A 16,596-nucleotide genomic window follows, 5' to 3' on the forward strand; every position below is an offset into this window, starting at 1 on the left:
CGCACCAGTTGCATAGGTTTTTGAGCCGGATTGTGCCGCACTGCAAAAACCGGATGTGCGAAAGCAGCCTTAGGAATCGCTGGCCGAGCTCCTCTCCACCCACTATAGAGGCCGGTCCTGCCTGCAATACACAGCCAATGCCTGCAGAGCATGGGGTGGGTTCAAGTTGGCTACTTAAATGTTCTGACTGGCACCTAAAATCAGCAAAAAAAGGTTTGTTTTGTTTTTTTTTTTTTAAACTAAAAACACCAATGTTTTTTCCTGGTTCCCAGGTCTAGTGCAGAGTCTCCGCCGCTGATCTCTGAGCAGGTTGCGCCATTACTCTGGCAGAGCCGCCATCCTTACAGATTGGCATACCGCGCTCTCTGGTGATGTGAAATCAATGCTGAAGATAACAGACACTGATCAGCGGTGGACACTCAGCACTACATCCAGGGAAGGCAAGAAAAGCCAACTGCAGCCGGCAGAAAGGGGCTTTTCCAAAACCAGGCCCAGGAATTTGCCCGCCACAGTCCATCCTTTCAGAGGTGGTGAGGTTACAATGAAAGATCGTGGTGACAGATACATGGTTAGTGGCAGTCCACGGGTTAAACTGTGAAGGATAATGGTGCATCCTGCACACGCTTCTCACGTTTCCAGCTAGCCTTACTGCTGGTGATCCTATCACAAATTTCCTGTGCAAACCGTGCACATCTTTACCAGTTCAGCTGACAGAATCCAGAAATACTAAATACGCCATTTGTTTTTTAGCTAATATCTTTGTAATTTAGACATTAGAAAGGTAATAGCATTAAAGCCCTGGCACAAGAAACGTCTGGGAATATTCCTTGTGCCTATAACCCGCAGTGAGTCCCCAACAGTGTGATCTTCTTCAGCCCTATACACTGATCTCCAATTTGCCTATACCTTGTAAGCCTCATTATCTGCAGTATATTGCACAGACCGGTCTGGCTTCTGCAAAGGTCAATGCGTCCCGTTTCCTTCTGCAGCCAAATGTAGTAGTCTCATGTCCCCACCTCCCAATATTCCAAGTATACACCGTATGGCCAGAGGAATCTAATAAACCTCCACTAGCATATTTGTATCAACTGACAATGTTGGTTTTTTTGGCCTCATTTCTGAGATATCGTCCTTTTTCCCCCTATGGTGCAAAATCCAGCTTTGTCCCAGTTTTTATAATCCTTGAATTAGTTTTTCACATATGCAGAAAAAAAAAAAATATATATAATATCTCTATCAAATTTTCTACCTGATAAACAGTAAAATAATGACTTTTTTGTACCAAGGTGCCATTAACTTGCATTGGTAAGTTTGAGTCACAACATAAATGAAAGGACATCTTTATTGGGGGAGGCAGACATGTGAAAGAGCACATCTATTCTAAAAGCTCTGTGATCTAACTAACAATTAATAGCACATGTACAAAAAAATGAATAAAAAATAAATAAAAATGTTAAAAGGGGATGTCCAGTCTAGAATGATAAATCTGCAGTCACTATGTGAATGCTATATGAAGTGAAAGCTGCACACCAAATTCAGAGAAATGTGAACAAGCATAGCTGCTTTATAATACATAAGGAATGAAAAATACAATTAGCCATATGAAAAATTGAAAAAATTAAAATGTGACATCGCATAACTGCTATGGATTATTTGACAAAAAGATGATATTTAGCTAATGTATTGATCAATTCATCACTGCCCCATACCAACTTCACGGTAATCTCTTATTTATGGGGTCCCTAACCAAATGTTACCTCTGTGCGGTCGAAACCTGCTTGTGTATGGGAAAAGCAAGGGACCTTGCGGTTTTAACCCCTTCACGACCATGGACGGATCTTTCCGTCATGGATCGTGTCCCGGTAAGCCCCGCCCCCTGCCGCGGGCAGGCGGCGTGGATCGGCACACATATCAGCTGTTTTCAACAGCTGACATGTGTGCCTACATGTTCCGAGTGGAATTGCATTCCACCCGGAACATTAACCCCTTAGATCTCGCTGCCAAAGTCTGGCAGTGAGATCTATATGCGCGCGGCCATGTTTTTTACTTACCGCCGCCCCCTCCGGACCTCACGTGAGTGATCACGTGACGTTCAGTGGTTGCCATCGTAGCACAGGGTCATGTGATGACGCCTGCTGGTACTAAGTTTCACTTTCCTTTTTCTTCGGCACGGAGCAGAGGAAAAAAGAAAGTGACTATTTCTGCTGTTTACAGCGGTATAGCTGTGATCAGCAGATAGCGATCAGCGATCGGATTGCTGATCGCTATAGCCCCCCTAGGGGGACTAGTAAAATAAAATAAGTAAAAAAAAAGTTTTAAAAAATTAAAAAACAAAAAACCTAAAAGTTCAAATCATCCCCCTTTCCCCCCCACTGAAAATTAAAGGGTTAAAAAAAAAATAAATATAAATATACACATATTTGGTATCGCCGCGTTCAGAAATGCCCGATCTATCAAAATATAAAATCAATTAATCTGATTGGTAAACGGCGTAGTGGCAAAAAAATTCCAAACGCCAAAATTACGTTTTTTGGTCGCCGCAAGTTTTACACAAAATGCAATAACAGGCGATCAAAACGTAGCATCTGCGCAAAAATGCTACCATTAGAAACATCAGCTCGAGACGCAAAAAATAAGCAGTCACTGAGCCATAGATCCCAAAAAATGAGAACTCTACGGGTTTCGGAAAATGGCGCAAAACATACGCCACTTTTATTGGACAAGCTTGTGAATTTTTTTTAACCCCTTAGATACAAGTAAACCTATACATATTTGGTGTCTACAAACTCGCACCGACCTCAGGCATCATACCCACACATCAGTTTTACCATATAGTGAACACCGTGAATAAAACATCCCAAAAACTATTGTGCCACCACACTTTTTTTGCAATTTTTAAACACTTGGATTTTTTTTGCTGCTTTCCAGTACACCATATGGTAAAACTTATGGTTTCATTTAAAAGTACAACTTGTCCCGCAAAAAACAAGCCCTCATATGGCAAGATTGAGGGAAAAATAAAAAAGTTACGGATCTCGGAAGAAGGGGAGCAAAAAACAAAAACGCAAAAACGGAAAGTACCCCGGGGCTGAAGGGGTTAACATTTCAATTTTTTTTCCAATTTTTCATATGGCTAATTGTATTTTTCATGCCTTATGTATTATAAAGCAGCTATGCTTGTTCATATTTCTCTGAATTTGGTGTGCAGCTTTCACTTCATATAGATTGTATATTTTTTGGCTAGCACCCTGTTCACATTTACAATGGTGTTCCAGCAGTCTTTTTGATTACTATGTGAATGCTGACTTATGAAACCTCCCAGCCCACACACTGTGCTCTGCCAGAATTCGCTGGTTTCTGAGCCAGGGACGTGACCGCAGTTGTGCGATATATGTTTGTTCACGACTAGTGAGTGCGGCTCCACTCCGTACAAATGTATTGAACACGGTCGAGCCCACTAGTTGGACGTGCCGATTCCATACACTTATGGCGTGAGGCCGCACCCACTATATTGGTTCTAGCTGGGAACATTCATAGTCTCATCATCTCCCGCCTCGACTACTGCAACCTCCTGCTCTCTGGCCTACCTTCCAACACTCTTGCACCCCTCCAATCTATTCTAAACTCTGCAGCCCGCTTAATCCACCTCTCCCCTCGCTACTCCCCAGCCTTGCCACTCTGCCAATCCCTTCACTGGCTTCCCATCGCCCAACGACTACAGTTCAAAACATTAACCATGACATACAAAGCCATGCACAACCTGTCTCCTCCCTACATCTGTGACCTAGTCTCCCGGTACCTACCTGCACGCAACCTTAGATCCTCACAAGATCTCCTTCTCGGCTCCTCTCTTATCTCCTCTTCCCACAATCGTGTACAAGATTTCTCCCGCGCATCCCCCATACTATGGAACGCTCTACCTCAGCACATCAGACTCTCTACTACCATGGAAAGCTTCAAGAGGAACCTCAAGACCCACCTCTTCCAACAAGCCTACAACCTACAATAGCCCTCAGTCCAGTACACCACTGCACAACCAGCTCTGTCCTCACCTATTGTACCATCACCCATTCCCTGTAGACTGTGAGCCTCGCGGGCAGGGTCCTCTCTCCTCCTATACCAGTCTGTTATGTACTGTTAATGATTGTTGTACGTATACCCTCTTTCACTTGTAAAGCGCCATGGAATAAATGGCGCTATAATAATAATAATAATAGTGCACAATTCCGGTCTCGTGACTGCTGTTCGCTCAGAAACCAGAGAATCTTCGCAGATAACCGCGTATGCACTGCGAGGACTCGTAAGTCTGCGGTCACAGAGTGACAGAATGACTGCAGATTTATTTTAGACTGGGGAACACATTTAAAGAGCACTGAAACTGGAGAGAGGCATTTATCTAAAAAGAAACATCCCCAAGTTTGAAAAGCCTTGAGCCTCGTGGATTGATGGTTTGTCATCTCTGCAATTCTCAAGACCGCTTAGGTCTCTTTTGGTCACTAGATCTGTTTATCCTATATGTATTCTGAGCGCCAGTATCTTGACCACAATTATCAATTCACAGTAATGTCTCCTTTTTAGTGCTGTGACTTATACCATGTATTTTATCTGTATGTGTTTAACTCTTAGTAATGTTATTTTTGGAAAATTAAAATGTATGTATATATATATATATGTGTATGTGTATGTGTATGTGTGTGTGTATGTGTATGTGTGTGTGTATGTGTGTGTGTATGTGTGTGTGTGTGTATGTGTGTGTGTATGTGTGTGTGTATGTATGTGTGTATGTGTGTGTATGTATGTGTGTATGTATGTGTGTATATATGTGTGTATATATGTGTGTATATATGTGTGTATATATGTGTGTATGTGTGTATGTGTGTATGTGTGTATGTGTGTATGTGTGTATGTGTGTATGTGTGTATGTATGTATGTATGTATGTATGTATGTATGTATGTATGTATGTATGTATGTATGTATGTATGTATGTATGTATGTATGTATGTATGTATATATATATATATATATATATATATATATATATATATATATATATATATATATATATATATATATATATATATATATATATATATATATATATATATATATATATATATATATATATATATATATATATATATATATATATTTTTTTTTTTACTATGGGTTACGAGGAGGTATAGTTCCAATGAGCGGTATAGTTCTGATGAGCCCAGACATTGTGTGGTTTATTATGTGGTATTGTCGCATCCCTCATGACTTATAGTGTATCTATCAGTTTTTTTTTTTTCTTAGACCACTATGGAGTATTATGGGATATTATGAACTACAATATATAGGTATTGAGAGCTGTTATTTTTGCCAGGGAAATACTGTTGCAATCACTAATAACTCTACATTGTCTGGTATTTCGATTTTTTTTTTTTTAAGCAATTTTATGGCTATTTTATGTTTGAGAAAGCAAAATTCTACCTGTTCCCCCCTACAAATAACGTATGCATTAGATCATACACCACGACTGGCCTAGGAATACAGTATTTCTACTGAAAGTTTTTCCCGTCCTTTCAAGCATCAGCCGCCATGACACTGCCAAAAAAAGTGCTCACAAGAAAACCAGTCTAGGAAAAAGTATTTTGCGATTCTATCAGCGCCCTGTGCATTTATTTTTTACCAGCTATTTCCAAAGCCACATCAGAAAGAGACTGATCCTTCCCTGCGCCATTCTGTCTGACAACTTTACTCACAGTCTTACCTCTAATTTTATTGCTGCTTGGTATCAAGCCGCTGCAGCCCTCCACCAAACCGGGTGAGCCGTGCACGCCATGTTTACCAAGCAAACAGGATGCCTCATTTCTGAAGAGCAAGTTCCAACATACACTGTACAAATTAGGAGAAAAGTAAAAAGGTTAGGAGCTAAAACCGGGATCCAGCCAACGAGTCGAGAAATCGCAATCTTCGAAACAAGAAAACTAATAACTGTCAGAAAATAGGAAGAATAACTAAACCTACGTCACCGACGCGTCCACATCCCGGCATAAAGAACCAAAGTCAATGAATGAAATCCTTGCACACAGACTACTACAATATAGAGCATTTGCACTTCAATATTTTAGGGGTTCGTCATGAAAGTCATCTATTCAACACAACCCCAACAAACAAAAAACACACAAAATGCGCAAAATATTACAAAATAAAATAAAAATCTTCTATATTACCCACCACAGGCCTGATCTTATTTTGAAAGTCCGCAAGTTAATAAAGCGGCCTAACCTTGTTGACTCTTATTGCATAAGCCTGGCTTGGCATGCATAAAAGATGGCTCCTGGCTCAGGGTCAGTCATTAGCTGTGGCTAAGGCTAGTTTCACACTTGCGTTCAGCGCATTCCGTCACTATGGAGAATAGCGCAGTCCGTTAACGCACTGCGCTATTCTCCATAGACTTATATGGACGACACACTGTAACGCAAGTGTCTGCGTTGCATCCGCTGGACGACGCAGCGTCGTTATTTTGACGCTGTGTTGGGCGGATGGAACGCAGCATGTAACGTTTTTCTGCGCTTGGCGGAGTTGCAAAAAAACGCAACCTGCAGGAATCCGTTAGGCGTCCGTTGTTTTTATAATGGACGTCTATGGTGGCGGATTCCGTTAGAATGCATCATTTGACGGATTCCGTTAACGCATCAGTCTTTACACAACTGCGCATGCTCAGATGTGTAATGTCAAGGAAAAAAAAAACCTACAACGGATTGCGTTATTTTGTACGATCTGTAGCATGCGTTGTGCCACTATATGCAACGCATCCGTTGCATGCGTCACACAACGCAATGCTACGGATCCCGTCCAACGCAAGTGTGAAACTAGCCTTAAGTAATCAACAAGGAGACATCATAAAATGTACCTAGCACCTAATAAAAAGTAGTGGTCAGACGGTACAAGTGTGCCACCATACAAGTCTATTCCTTCTGCAACGCTACTGATCACATTAAAGGCAAGCAATCATTAGAATATTATACAGCGCTGGCAAAAAAATACCCCCTTCAGCCCCCGGGCGCTTTCCATTTTTCTTTTTTTGCTCCCCTTCTTCCGAGAGCCGTAACGGTTTTATTTTTCTGTCAATCTTGCCATATGAGAGCTTGTTTTTTGCAGGACGAGTTGTACTTTTAAATGAAACCATAAGTTTTACCATATAGTGTATGGGAAAAGAGCAAAAAAATTCCAAGTGTGGAAAAACTGCAAAAAAAGTGTGATCGCACAATAGTTTTTGGATATTTTATTCACCATGTTCACTATATGGTAAAACTGATGTGTTGTTGTGATGCCTGAGGTCGGTGCGAGTTTGTAGACACCAAACATGTATAGGTTTACTTGTATCTAAAGGGTTAAAATAAATTCACAAGCTTGTTCAATAAAAGTGGCGTATGTTTCGCAACATTTTCCGAAACCCCTAGCGTTCTCATTTTTTGGGATCTACGGCTCAGTGACTACTTATTTTTTGCGTCTCGAGCTGACATTTTTAATGGTACCATTTTTGCGCACATGCTACGTTTTGATCGCCTGTTATTGCATTTTGCGCAAAACTTGCGGCAATCAAACAACAAAAAGGGGGCTATATGGATCAACAATCCGATCGCTCTGCCATATCTGCTGATCACAGCTACACAGCTGTAAACAGCAGATATGCTCACTTTCTGCTTCACTCTGCTCTGGGCCGAGTGAAACCGAAAGTAGTTCATGTTAGCTACAGGAGTCATCACATGACCCTGTGCTACCATGGCAACCACCGAAAGTCACGTGATCACGCACGTGACTACCGGTGGGGGCGACGGTAAGTGAAAGTAATGGCCGCGTGCATATACATCTCGCTGCCACACTTTGTCAGCGAGATGTAAGGGGTTAAAAGTTGCAGGTGGAAGCGATTCCACTTGTAACTTGCAGGCGCACATGTCAGCTGTTAAAAACAGCCGATATGTGCGCGGATCACCGCGACATTCCAACGGCAGGGGGCGTGGATTAACCTCAGACGATCCATGATGGATATATCCGTCATGGGTCGTGAAGGGATTAAGAGACCATTGCAAAATGTTCAGTTTTTCTGATTTTTCTATTTATAGGTATATTTTTGAGTAAAATGTAAATAATTTTATTCTATAAAACTGACAAAATGTCTCCGAATTTCCAAGCAATAATTTTATTTATTTTCTGAAAATGAGAAATGGTCAAAATAACAAAACAATGCATTGCATTATTTGAGGTCTGAAAGCAAAGAAAACAAGTTCATAATCATTTAGAAAGAAAAATACTAATGTTTTAACTCAGGAAGAGTTCAGAAATCAATATTTTGTGAAATAACCATGATCTTTTAATCACAGTTTTCATGTGTCTTGGCATGCTTTCCACCAGTCTTTTACACTGCTTTTGGGTGACCTTATGCCACTCCGGGTGCAAAAATATAAAACCGTTCTTCTTTGTTTGATGACTTGTGACTATCCACCTTCCTCTTGATTACATTCCAGAGGTTTTCAATGGGGTTCAGGTCTGGAGATTGGGCTGGCCATGACAGGGTTTTCAGGTGTTTGTCCTTCATCCACACATTGATTGATGTAGTTGTGTGGCATGGGGAACATTGCCTGAGCAGAAGAAAGCAACTGTTTTTCCAGGATAACCTTGTATGCGCTTTATTCATACGTCCTTTAAAGATGTTTGTTGAATTTTCTTTACCTAATTTTCAGCTTTGCCCAACACCTGGTCATCTAATGGTTAGACGGAGACCTGGAGAGGCGTACAAGCCACAGTGTTTTGCACCCACTGTGAAATTTGGTAGAATATTGGTGATGATCTGGGTATGCTTCAGCAAGGCTGGAATTGGGCAGATTAATCTCTGCGAAGGACTTATGAATCAAGCCGCATACAAGGTTATCCTTGTAAAACAGTTGCTTCCTTCTGCTCAGGCAATATTCTCCAACTCTGAGGACTGGTTTTTCCAACAGGACAATGCGCCATACCACACAGCTAGATCAATGTGTGGATGAAGGACCACCACATCAAAACCCTGTCATGGCCAGCCCAATCTCCAGACCTGAACCGCATTGAAAACCTCTGGAATGTAATTAAGAGGAAGATGGATAGTAACAAGCCATCAAACAAAGAAGAACTGCTTAAATGTTTGCATCTGGAATGGCAAAAGCAGTGTGAAAGACTGGTGAAAAGCATGCCAAGACGCATGAAAGCTGTGATTAAAAATCATGGTTATTCCACAAAATATTGATTTCTGAACTCTTCCTGAGCTAAAACATTATTACTATTGTGGTTTCTAAATGATTATGAACTTGTTTTCTTTGAATTATTTGAGGTCTGAAAGCAATGCATTTTTTGTTATTTTCACCATTTCTCATTTTCACAAAATAAATACAAAATTGTTTGCTTGGAAATTCGGAGACGTTGTCAGTAGTTTATAGAATAAAATAATTTACATTTTACTCAAAAATATACCTATAAAGAGAAACATCTGAAAAACTGAAAATTTTGCAGTAGTCTGATATTTTTAATACAGATATACAGCTCTGGTAAAAATTAAGAACTCTTACCTGTCCTTCCTTCCCCTGTCTGTTATTACAGGGGGAGGGAGGACAAGCAGGTAAACAGGGGCGAGCATAACTAGTAAAACCCGCCCCACTTAGCAGCTACAGAATATTCTAGGCTACTTTCACACATCAGTTTTTTTGCATCTGGCACAAACCGGCTCAAAAACGTATGCAACGTATACGGCGAAAAAAACGGATCCGTTGCATAAGTTTTTCCATGCGGCCCGTCCGTTTGACGGATGCGGCTTGATATGGAGCATGCGCAGTTCAAAAAAACGCACCCGACGGCCGGATGCATTTTTTTGCAGCCGGACGCCGCATTCGGCATCCATAGGCTTGCATTGTAAATCGCACCGCATCGCGCCGGATCCGGATTCGCCGCACAAAAAAAACGTGCCAGGCAACGTTCCATCTGGCCGCCGCATGGGCTAAATATGCCGCAAACGGCAAAAAACAGACGCAACGCAAGGCCATGTGGCACAATACGGCGCTAATGCAAGTCTATGTGGAAAAAAACGCAACCGACGGCAAAACAAGGTTGCGTTTTTTCTGCAAAGCGCCGTATTGTGCCGCTCAGCAAAAAACGGATGTGTGAAAGCAGCCTAATATCAATCAAGCAGTGCACTTCACAAACTTTACGGTTAGGACCGCAAAGAAGGCGGGTGGTACCGCCGAAACGTGTAGTCCCATCTGCGTTTTTTCCTGCTGTCACTTTGTTTCTGTACCTACTGGGTCAATGTATTTTTAATGGAATTTGGCAATAAAAATTTTGGATTTTTTTTTACCAGCATCCTGCTTCCATCTAGTCATTACTGAATCAACGTATTGTTCACAAATTCTTGATATGGATGGACCCCCAATCCTGATCTGTGCAGGGCGGAAGTAATCAGGTGAGCTGTGGACCCAGGTGACGGACAAGCTGAGCCGGCTTTCATTTGTCTTTGTGGACTTAGGCAATAATATATTAAAACAATAACTGCAAAATGGGAATTAAAACTATACAAATAAATCAAACTACAAAAACCCCTCTAAAACATAAGCACAACGGTAGCGCCACAAAGGTTAAAAGCCAGTGTGAAGCACATGAAATGCTCAGCGCTTTGTCCTAATGGGATAAGTGCTCGCTGCTGGGAGAGGGCTTCTAATGAGCTGGAATCTGGGCCAGAATTCATTGTTTACATGAAGTGCTGCAGCCCTGCGAAGAGGTGAAGTTATACAGGAACGCCAACGCTACCGCCGCAGTCTCTGCCCTTTTCAGAAACCTTAAAGGATATTTGTCGTCCATGCTTCTCTACAGGCCTGTGTAGAGGGGAATGCTGGCGATTACGGGAAACCCTTTGCACCAGCCCATGGTGCCTCATACCTCGCATATTATCTGTAGGGTGAAAGGAAGCCTGGAAAAAAAAAATAGAAAGACGACATGAGTAACGCTAGAATAGAAACCGCAAATATTCAGAATATTAAATGTACAAAAGTGGTCTGGGCAATTTCACTGTCACAGCTTCTAGGCCTTCACCGTCACGGCTACAGAAAGGGAATCTGTCAGCAGGTATTTGCCTCCCAATCTGAGAGCAGCGTACTGCAGAGACCCTGAGACCAGTGGTGTCACTTACTGGGTTGCTAGCTGTAGTTTTGATAATCTCCTGCTGATAAAACAATCTGCTGTCATGTAGTCCTCCATGTTCATGAGCCCTGTATAACTCCTGCCCCCACCATTGATTGGCAGCTTTCTGCCTATGCACAGCATACACAAAAGGTGTGGTGTGGGTGGTGCCATAAAGAGCTCAGCATTCAGAGAATTAGTACATCAGCAGATAAAACAGTGATTTTATCAAAATGACAATAATTAGCCCAGTAAGTGACACATCACTGGAACCAGGGTCTTTACTCCTACATTATGCTGCTCTCAGATGGGGGGGGCGCATCAACCCAGTGACATTTTCTTCTTTAAAAGGGGAATTCCCATAACACTTAACATCAAACATATTGCTTTAAACAAAAAAAACAAAAAAAAAAACACAACATATGTACAGTAAATGACAGTAATATTGCCCCCACAAATCCTACCAATGTTTGGAGACTGGTGCTGCTTGTTATGACCTGCAGCTCCTACAGGGCGAGCATGCACGGATTCATGCGGGGAAGTCTGTAAGGTGCCACTATATGGCCATCACTGCCTTCCCATATAACTTCGGCCCCTTTCACATAACAGTTTTTTGTTGTCAGTCACAAGCAGTTCAATTTTAAAAAAATTTAATCCGGCGACTGTTGGCCTCATGTTTCATCCGTCGAAAAATTGTTTGTCCGGCGGACGGAGATAATTAACGTTTTTGGTCTACGTCGGGGAGGGGGGGGGAAATAAAAAATAAAAGTCGGACAAGGACGGATCCGTTGCAGTCTGTAGTTTGGTAGAATGGAAGCCTATGGGCGCAGGATCCGTCAAAATCCGTTATTTTAACTGAGCATGCCACAATTTATTTTATATCAGATAGCCAGCCAGTCGAATCCGTCAAAAAACGGATCAGTCGCATCAGTTTTTCCACAATCTGCGACGGATCCGTTGAGCCAACGGATTGTGACTGACTGCAAAAAGCTGATGTGTGAAAGGGGCCTTAGCATAGAGGACAAACAGCCACTGTCTCCCATCATCCCCCCATATTCAGAGGTCCTCAGCCTGGCCATGTGTTCCTGCGCTGCCACGTAGACCGTGTAGGTTTGGACAGGCCACATCCCGCAGCCTCGGCTTTCTTGTTATCTATATTGCCTTCATACTCTGATGGCTTCTGTGATGTCTTTCTGTGATGTAATAAAAGCTTTTAACACTACATGAGAGGTTACTGAATTCAGCAGAAGTTCAGGGAGTTCATGGGTAATGTAGTTTTACCAATGACAGGAGCAGTCACATGACCGGCCGTGGTAGATTGCTTATGTATGACTGCACAGAAAGCAGACAAGCTGCATGGGACAAAACACAACAACGCTATGGAAACTCTGCCTTATTGCATATCGAATTATTAGGTTTGGGGAAAACCCCCGTGGAGAATAAACTTGAGAATTTTTGTGTGGTTTTGAACATTCATACTTAATATTTCATGACAACAGATCCAGAAACGGCACAGAGTGAAATTTGTAACAAAGTAGAAAATCAGGTGACTTATCCAAGGTGGCAACGAAAAAAAAAAGTTAAACATGTACCAAGATTAGAAATTATCCCTCATCACTAGCTTCCCGATCACTGCACATCCACTGATGCCGGGAATGAAGGTCCGACCACCGGAGATACCGCTCTCCAAAAGTCCCGACGAGAATGAAGAATTCAGCACAAATCGGAAAATATGAAAAATTTCCTTTCTATTCAGATAAGTCAATAGACTGCCCGGCATAGTAACGTTCATTCATAGAAAGACAACTGGCCTGACATTCTCCAGCAGAACCTGACCATCTATAGTCCAGAAACAGAGCAGCAAACTACAGTATTTTTCGGACTATAAGACGCACCCTGGTTTTAGAGGAGGAAAATAGGAAAATAAAATTTTAAGCAAAAAATGTGGTCATGACAGTTATGGGGCGAGAATCTGCTGCTGGCACGGTTATGGGGGGTAATGTCCCCAAATTCTCTAACTCAGGTACCCCATCCTGGTAATGATCCTCCTGCCTTGTATATATATGTCCCTCATCTTGGTAAAGCCCACATCCTGCTATATACTGCCATCCTGGTATGTGCTCCCATCCTGCTATATACCCCATCCTGGCACATGGCCGCATCCTGCTATATACCCCATCCTGGCACATGGCCGCATCCTGCTATATACCCCATCCTGGCACATGGCCTCATCCTGCTATATACACCATCCTGGCACATGGCCGCATCCTGCTATATACCCCATCCTGGCACATGGCCGCATCCTGCTATATACCCCATCCTGGCACATGGCCGCATCCTGCTATATACCCCATCCTGGCACATGGCCTCATCCTGCTATATACCCCATCCTGGCACATGGCCGCATCCTGCTATATACCCCATCCTGGCACATGGCCGCATCCTGCTACTATACCCCATCCTGGGATATGGCCGCATCCTGCTATATATACCCCAATCCTGCAATATGCAGTCACCCTGCTATATACCCCCACCCTGCTATATACTCTCATCCTGGTATATGCAGTCATCCTGCTATATACCCCTATCCTGCTATATTGGCTGCACCCTGTGGCACACAAAAAAAGAACAAACGTTTATACTCCCCTTTCCTCACTCCATGCAGCATTGCTCCTCCTACCCGTGTCAGCAGCAGCGCCGCTGACCTGTGTGGAGCCGGGCACGATCCCTGCAGCATCGTGATGTCCTCCTGTCTGTGCCGGCCGCAGCTGCGTGTGGTCACATGCGCACAGCGATGAGGTCATCGCTGTGCGCACCGCTAGTCTCCACACAGCCGCGGCCAGCAGACAGGAGGAGATCGCGGTGCTGCAGGGATCATTGTCGTTAAGTATTCTGATTCACTGCACCCCGCGCTGATGATGATGCGCGGGGGGGCAGTGAATACAGCCGCACATGATCACGCTAGGCTGTAGTTGCCAGGGGTGATCATGCGGGCCGGCTGTTTACTATGCGCGCATCCACCGCCCATCATCCCGCCCACCTGTCAGCGCCGGCTTCAGCGCTGAGAGATGGGTAGGAGGATGGGCGTGCATATTAAATGAGCGGGCTCACGTGGTCACGGCAGGCTGCTGTAGCCTGCTCATGTCCCCGATGACCCGCTCCACCCTCATTCCCCGCAGCCCTACATTCAGACTAAGACGCACCCCCCACTTTCCCCCAACATTTGGGGGGAAAAAAGTGCGTTCTATAGTCCGAAAAATACGGTACTTTCCTCCTGTTACGAATTAATGCGAGTAAATCAATAGTGACCATTGCTTTAGGCAATTCTATGTGGTTTCTACATAAAATATAACTTACTGTAGATATATACATACAATACACAGACTAATTTACACTGTTCACAAAGGTAGGGATATTTGGCTTTCAACTAAAATTTCAGAAAGATCCTAAAATTACCTCTAACCTTTTCAGGTGATCTTAATGTGGCCTTCTCTACACTTTTCAATGCACATGTCCAACTGTTGAATGTTTCAGTACTTATTGCACAACCTGCAGTTTTTTTTTTTTAACAAGGAGCTTAATGGTAAAAATTCATAACAGGTATTTGATCCATGAACTGCATATTAAAATTTGGGGTTTGATTAGAATTGGTATTTAAAATAGTCCTCATCATACTGTTCACATTTTGAGCTCATGGGATCATCAAGACTACACATAATTGATCAACAGTACTTCACCACTGCGAGGCTTCAAGCAGGGTGTTCTCAGATTGAAATGGCAAGTAGCCACTGAGCTTAGTGTGTCAGAGAGTGTTAGGTTGCAACAGAGATACAGAGAGACTGGAGAATTCACAGAAAGGCAGAGAAGTGGACGGCCCACACTGATGACCGCTTCATTGTGAACAATGCCCTTTGGAACTGGATGATTAGTGCCACACAACTTCACATGCAAGGTAGGTGAGAGGCAGCCAAGTGTCACGTCAGACAATTCATATCAGCGTGGTCTGCGTGCTAGATGACGTGCAAGAGTATCTGACCCCAGCACCAGGCACTGGCGTTGTCTTGCTGGATAAGGAACCAGTGGGCCTCAGTGCTGTTCACTGGTGAAAGTTGATTCATAGTAAGAAAAAATAATGGAGGCCAATGATGTTGGAGACATCAAGGAGAGCGCCATGCGTCAGCCACTGTTGTCACCAGACGAGTCTTTGGTAGTGTTACAGTGTAGGCAGGAGTGTCTAGTCAATAAAAAAACTGCCCTACACCTTGTGAATGGTACAGTGATAAGCCCCTACTACACGAATAACATCATTAATCCAGTCATTGTGCCTCACAGGCTTAATTTCATCTTCATGGGCAACAATGCTCCAGCTCATTGAGGTGACATCATTCGGGAACTGCTGCTGGAGCCCCGGATACCTCAAATAGTATACACTCTCTCCAGACCTGAATCCCATAGAAAATCCATGGGATCAGCCAAGCTGATGTATAGAGGCGCACATCATGCTTTCTTCCATCTGAAATCCAAAAGACGTCCAGCAGTGTCATCAGCTCAGAAGTGGCAGCAACCAGCGGCACCCAGCTACACCCATCTTGTCGCTGGAGAGAGGTACAATAATAGACGTCTTCAAAGGTGGAGGTCAACCCCTTAAAAGATTTAAATTTTTTTTTTTTTGTTAATACACATGTAGGTAAATATATTTCATATGTGTGATTGTATGTAGATGTGTATACTGTATCACAAAACTGAGTATAGCACTCACATTGAGTGACAACACTGAAGATATGACATGTAGGCACGATTTAGCCACTTTAAAATTGTATCACATTCACCATTTTCCCTCCCAAGTGTCATGGGACTCTGTTACAAGGCGTCAGGTGTAAATGGGCAGCAGGTGTGCAATATTTGGTGTTAATTGCTCCCACACACTCATACATGTCACTGGAATTTGCACATGGCACCTCAAGGCAAAGAACTCTGATTATCTGAAAAAAAAAAAGATTTTTTTTCTCGACAAAGATGGCCGAGGCTATAAGAAGGTTGCCAACACACTGAAACTGAGCTGCAGCACGGAGGCCAAGGCCATACAGCAGCAGTTTAACAAGACGGGTTCCACTCAGAACAGGCCTCGTCATAATCAAAAGTTGGGTGCATGTGCTCAGTTCAGTGTCTTATCCACAGGTATCAAAATAGACTTACCAGTCCAATTACCTGCAGAGCTAAAAAAAAAAATAGGGGCAGGAGGAGGGTGTCAGCATGTCCGTGCTCAGACCATACACCACACACATCAAATTGGTCTGCATGGTTATTGCCCCAGAATGAAGCCTCTCCTAAAGATTATGCACAAGAAAACCTGCAAACAGTCTGCTGAAGACAAGCAGACCAAGGGCACTGATTACTGGAACCATGTCCAG

General features: G+C 43.0%; 1 protein-coding gene across 3 annotated transcripts in view; it reads right to left on the minus strand.

Annotated features, from left to right (window-relative positions):
• The window catches only part of CRTC3 (CREB regulated transcription coactivator 3), a 191,417-nt gene that overhangs the window by 94,751 nt on the left and 80,070 nt on the right, over nucleotides 1-16,596 (minus strand). For all 3 annotated transcript variants that reach the window (XM_075345866.1, XM_075345865.1, XM_075345863.1), the window contains exon 3: nucleotides 10,857-10,976. In XM_075345866.1, coding sequence (XP_075201981.1) covers nucleotides 10,857-10,976 — 120 coding nt within the window. The remainder of the gene's footprint in view (nucleotides 1-10,856; nucleotides 10,977-16,596) is intronic.

The sequence above is a fragment of the Anomaloglossus baeobatrachus genome, chromosome 4 (assembly GCF_048569485.1).
Source record: "Anomaloglossus baeobatrachus isolate aAnoBae1 chromosome 4, aAnoBae1.hap1, whole genome shotgun sequence".
In the NCBI taxonomy this organism is placed as follows: Eukaryota; Metazoa; Chordata; class Amphibia; order Anura; family Aromobatidae; genus Anomaloglossus; species Anomaloglossus baeobatrachus.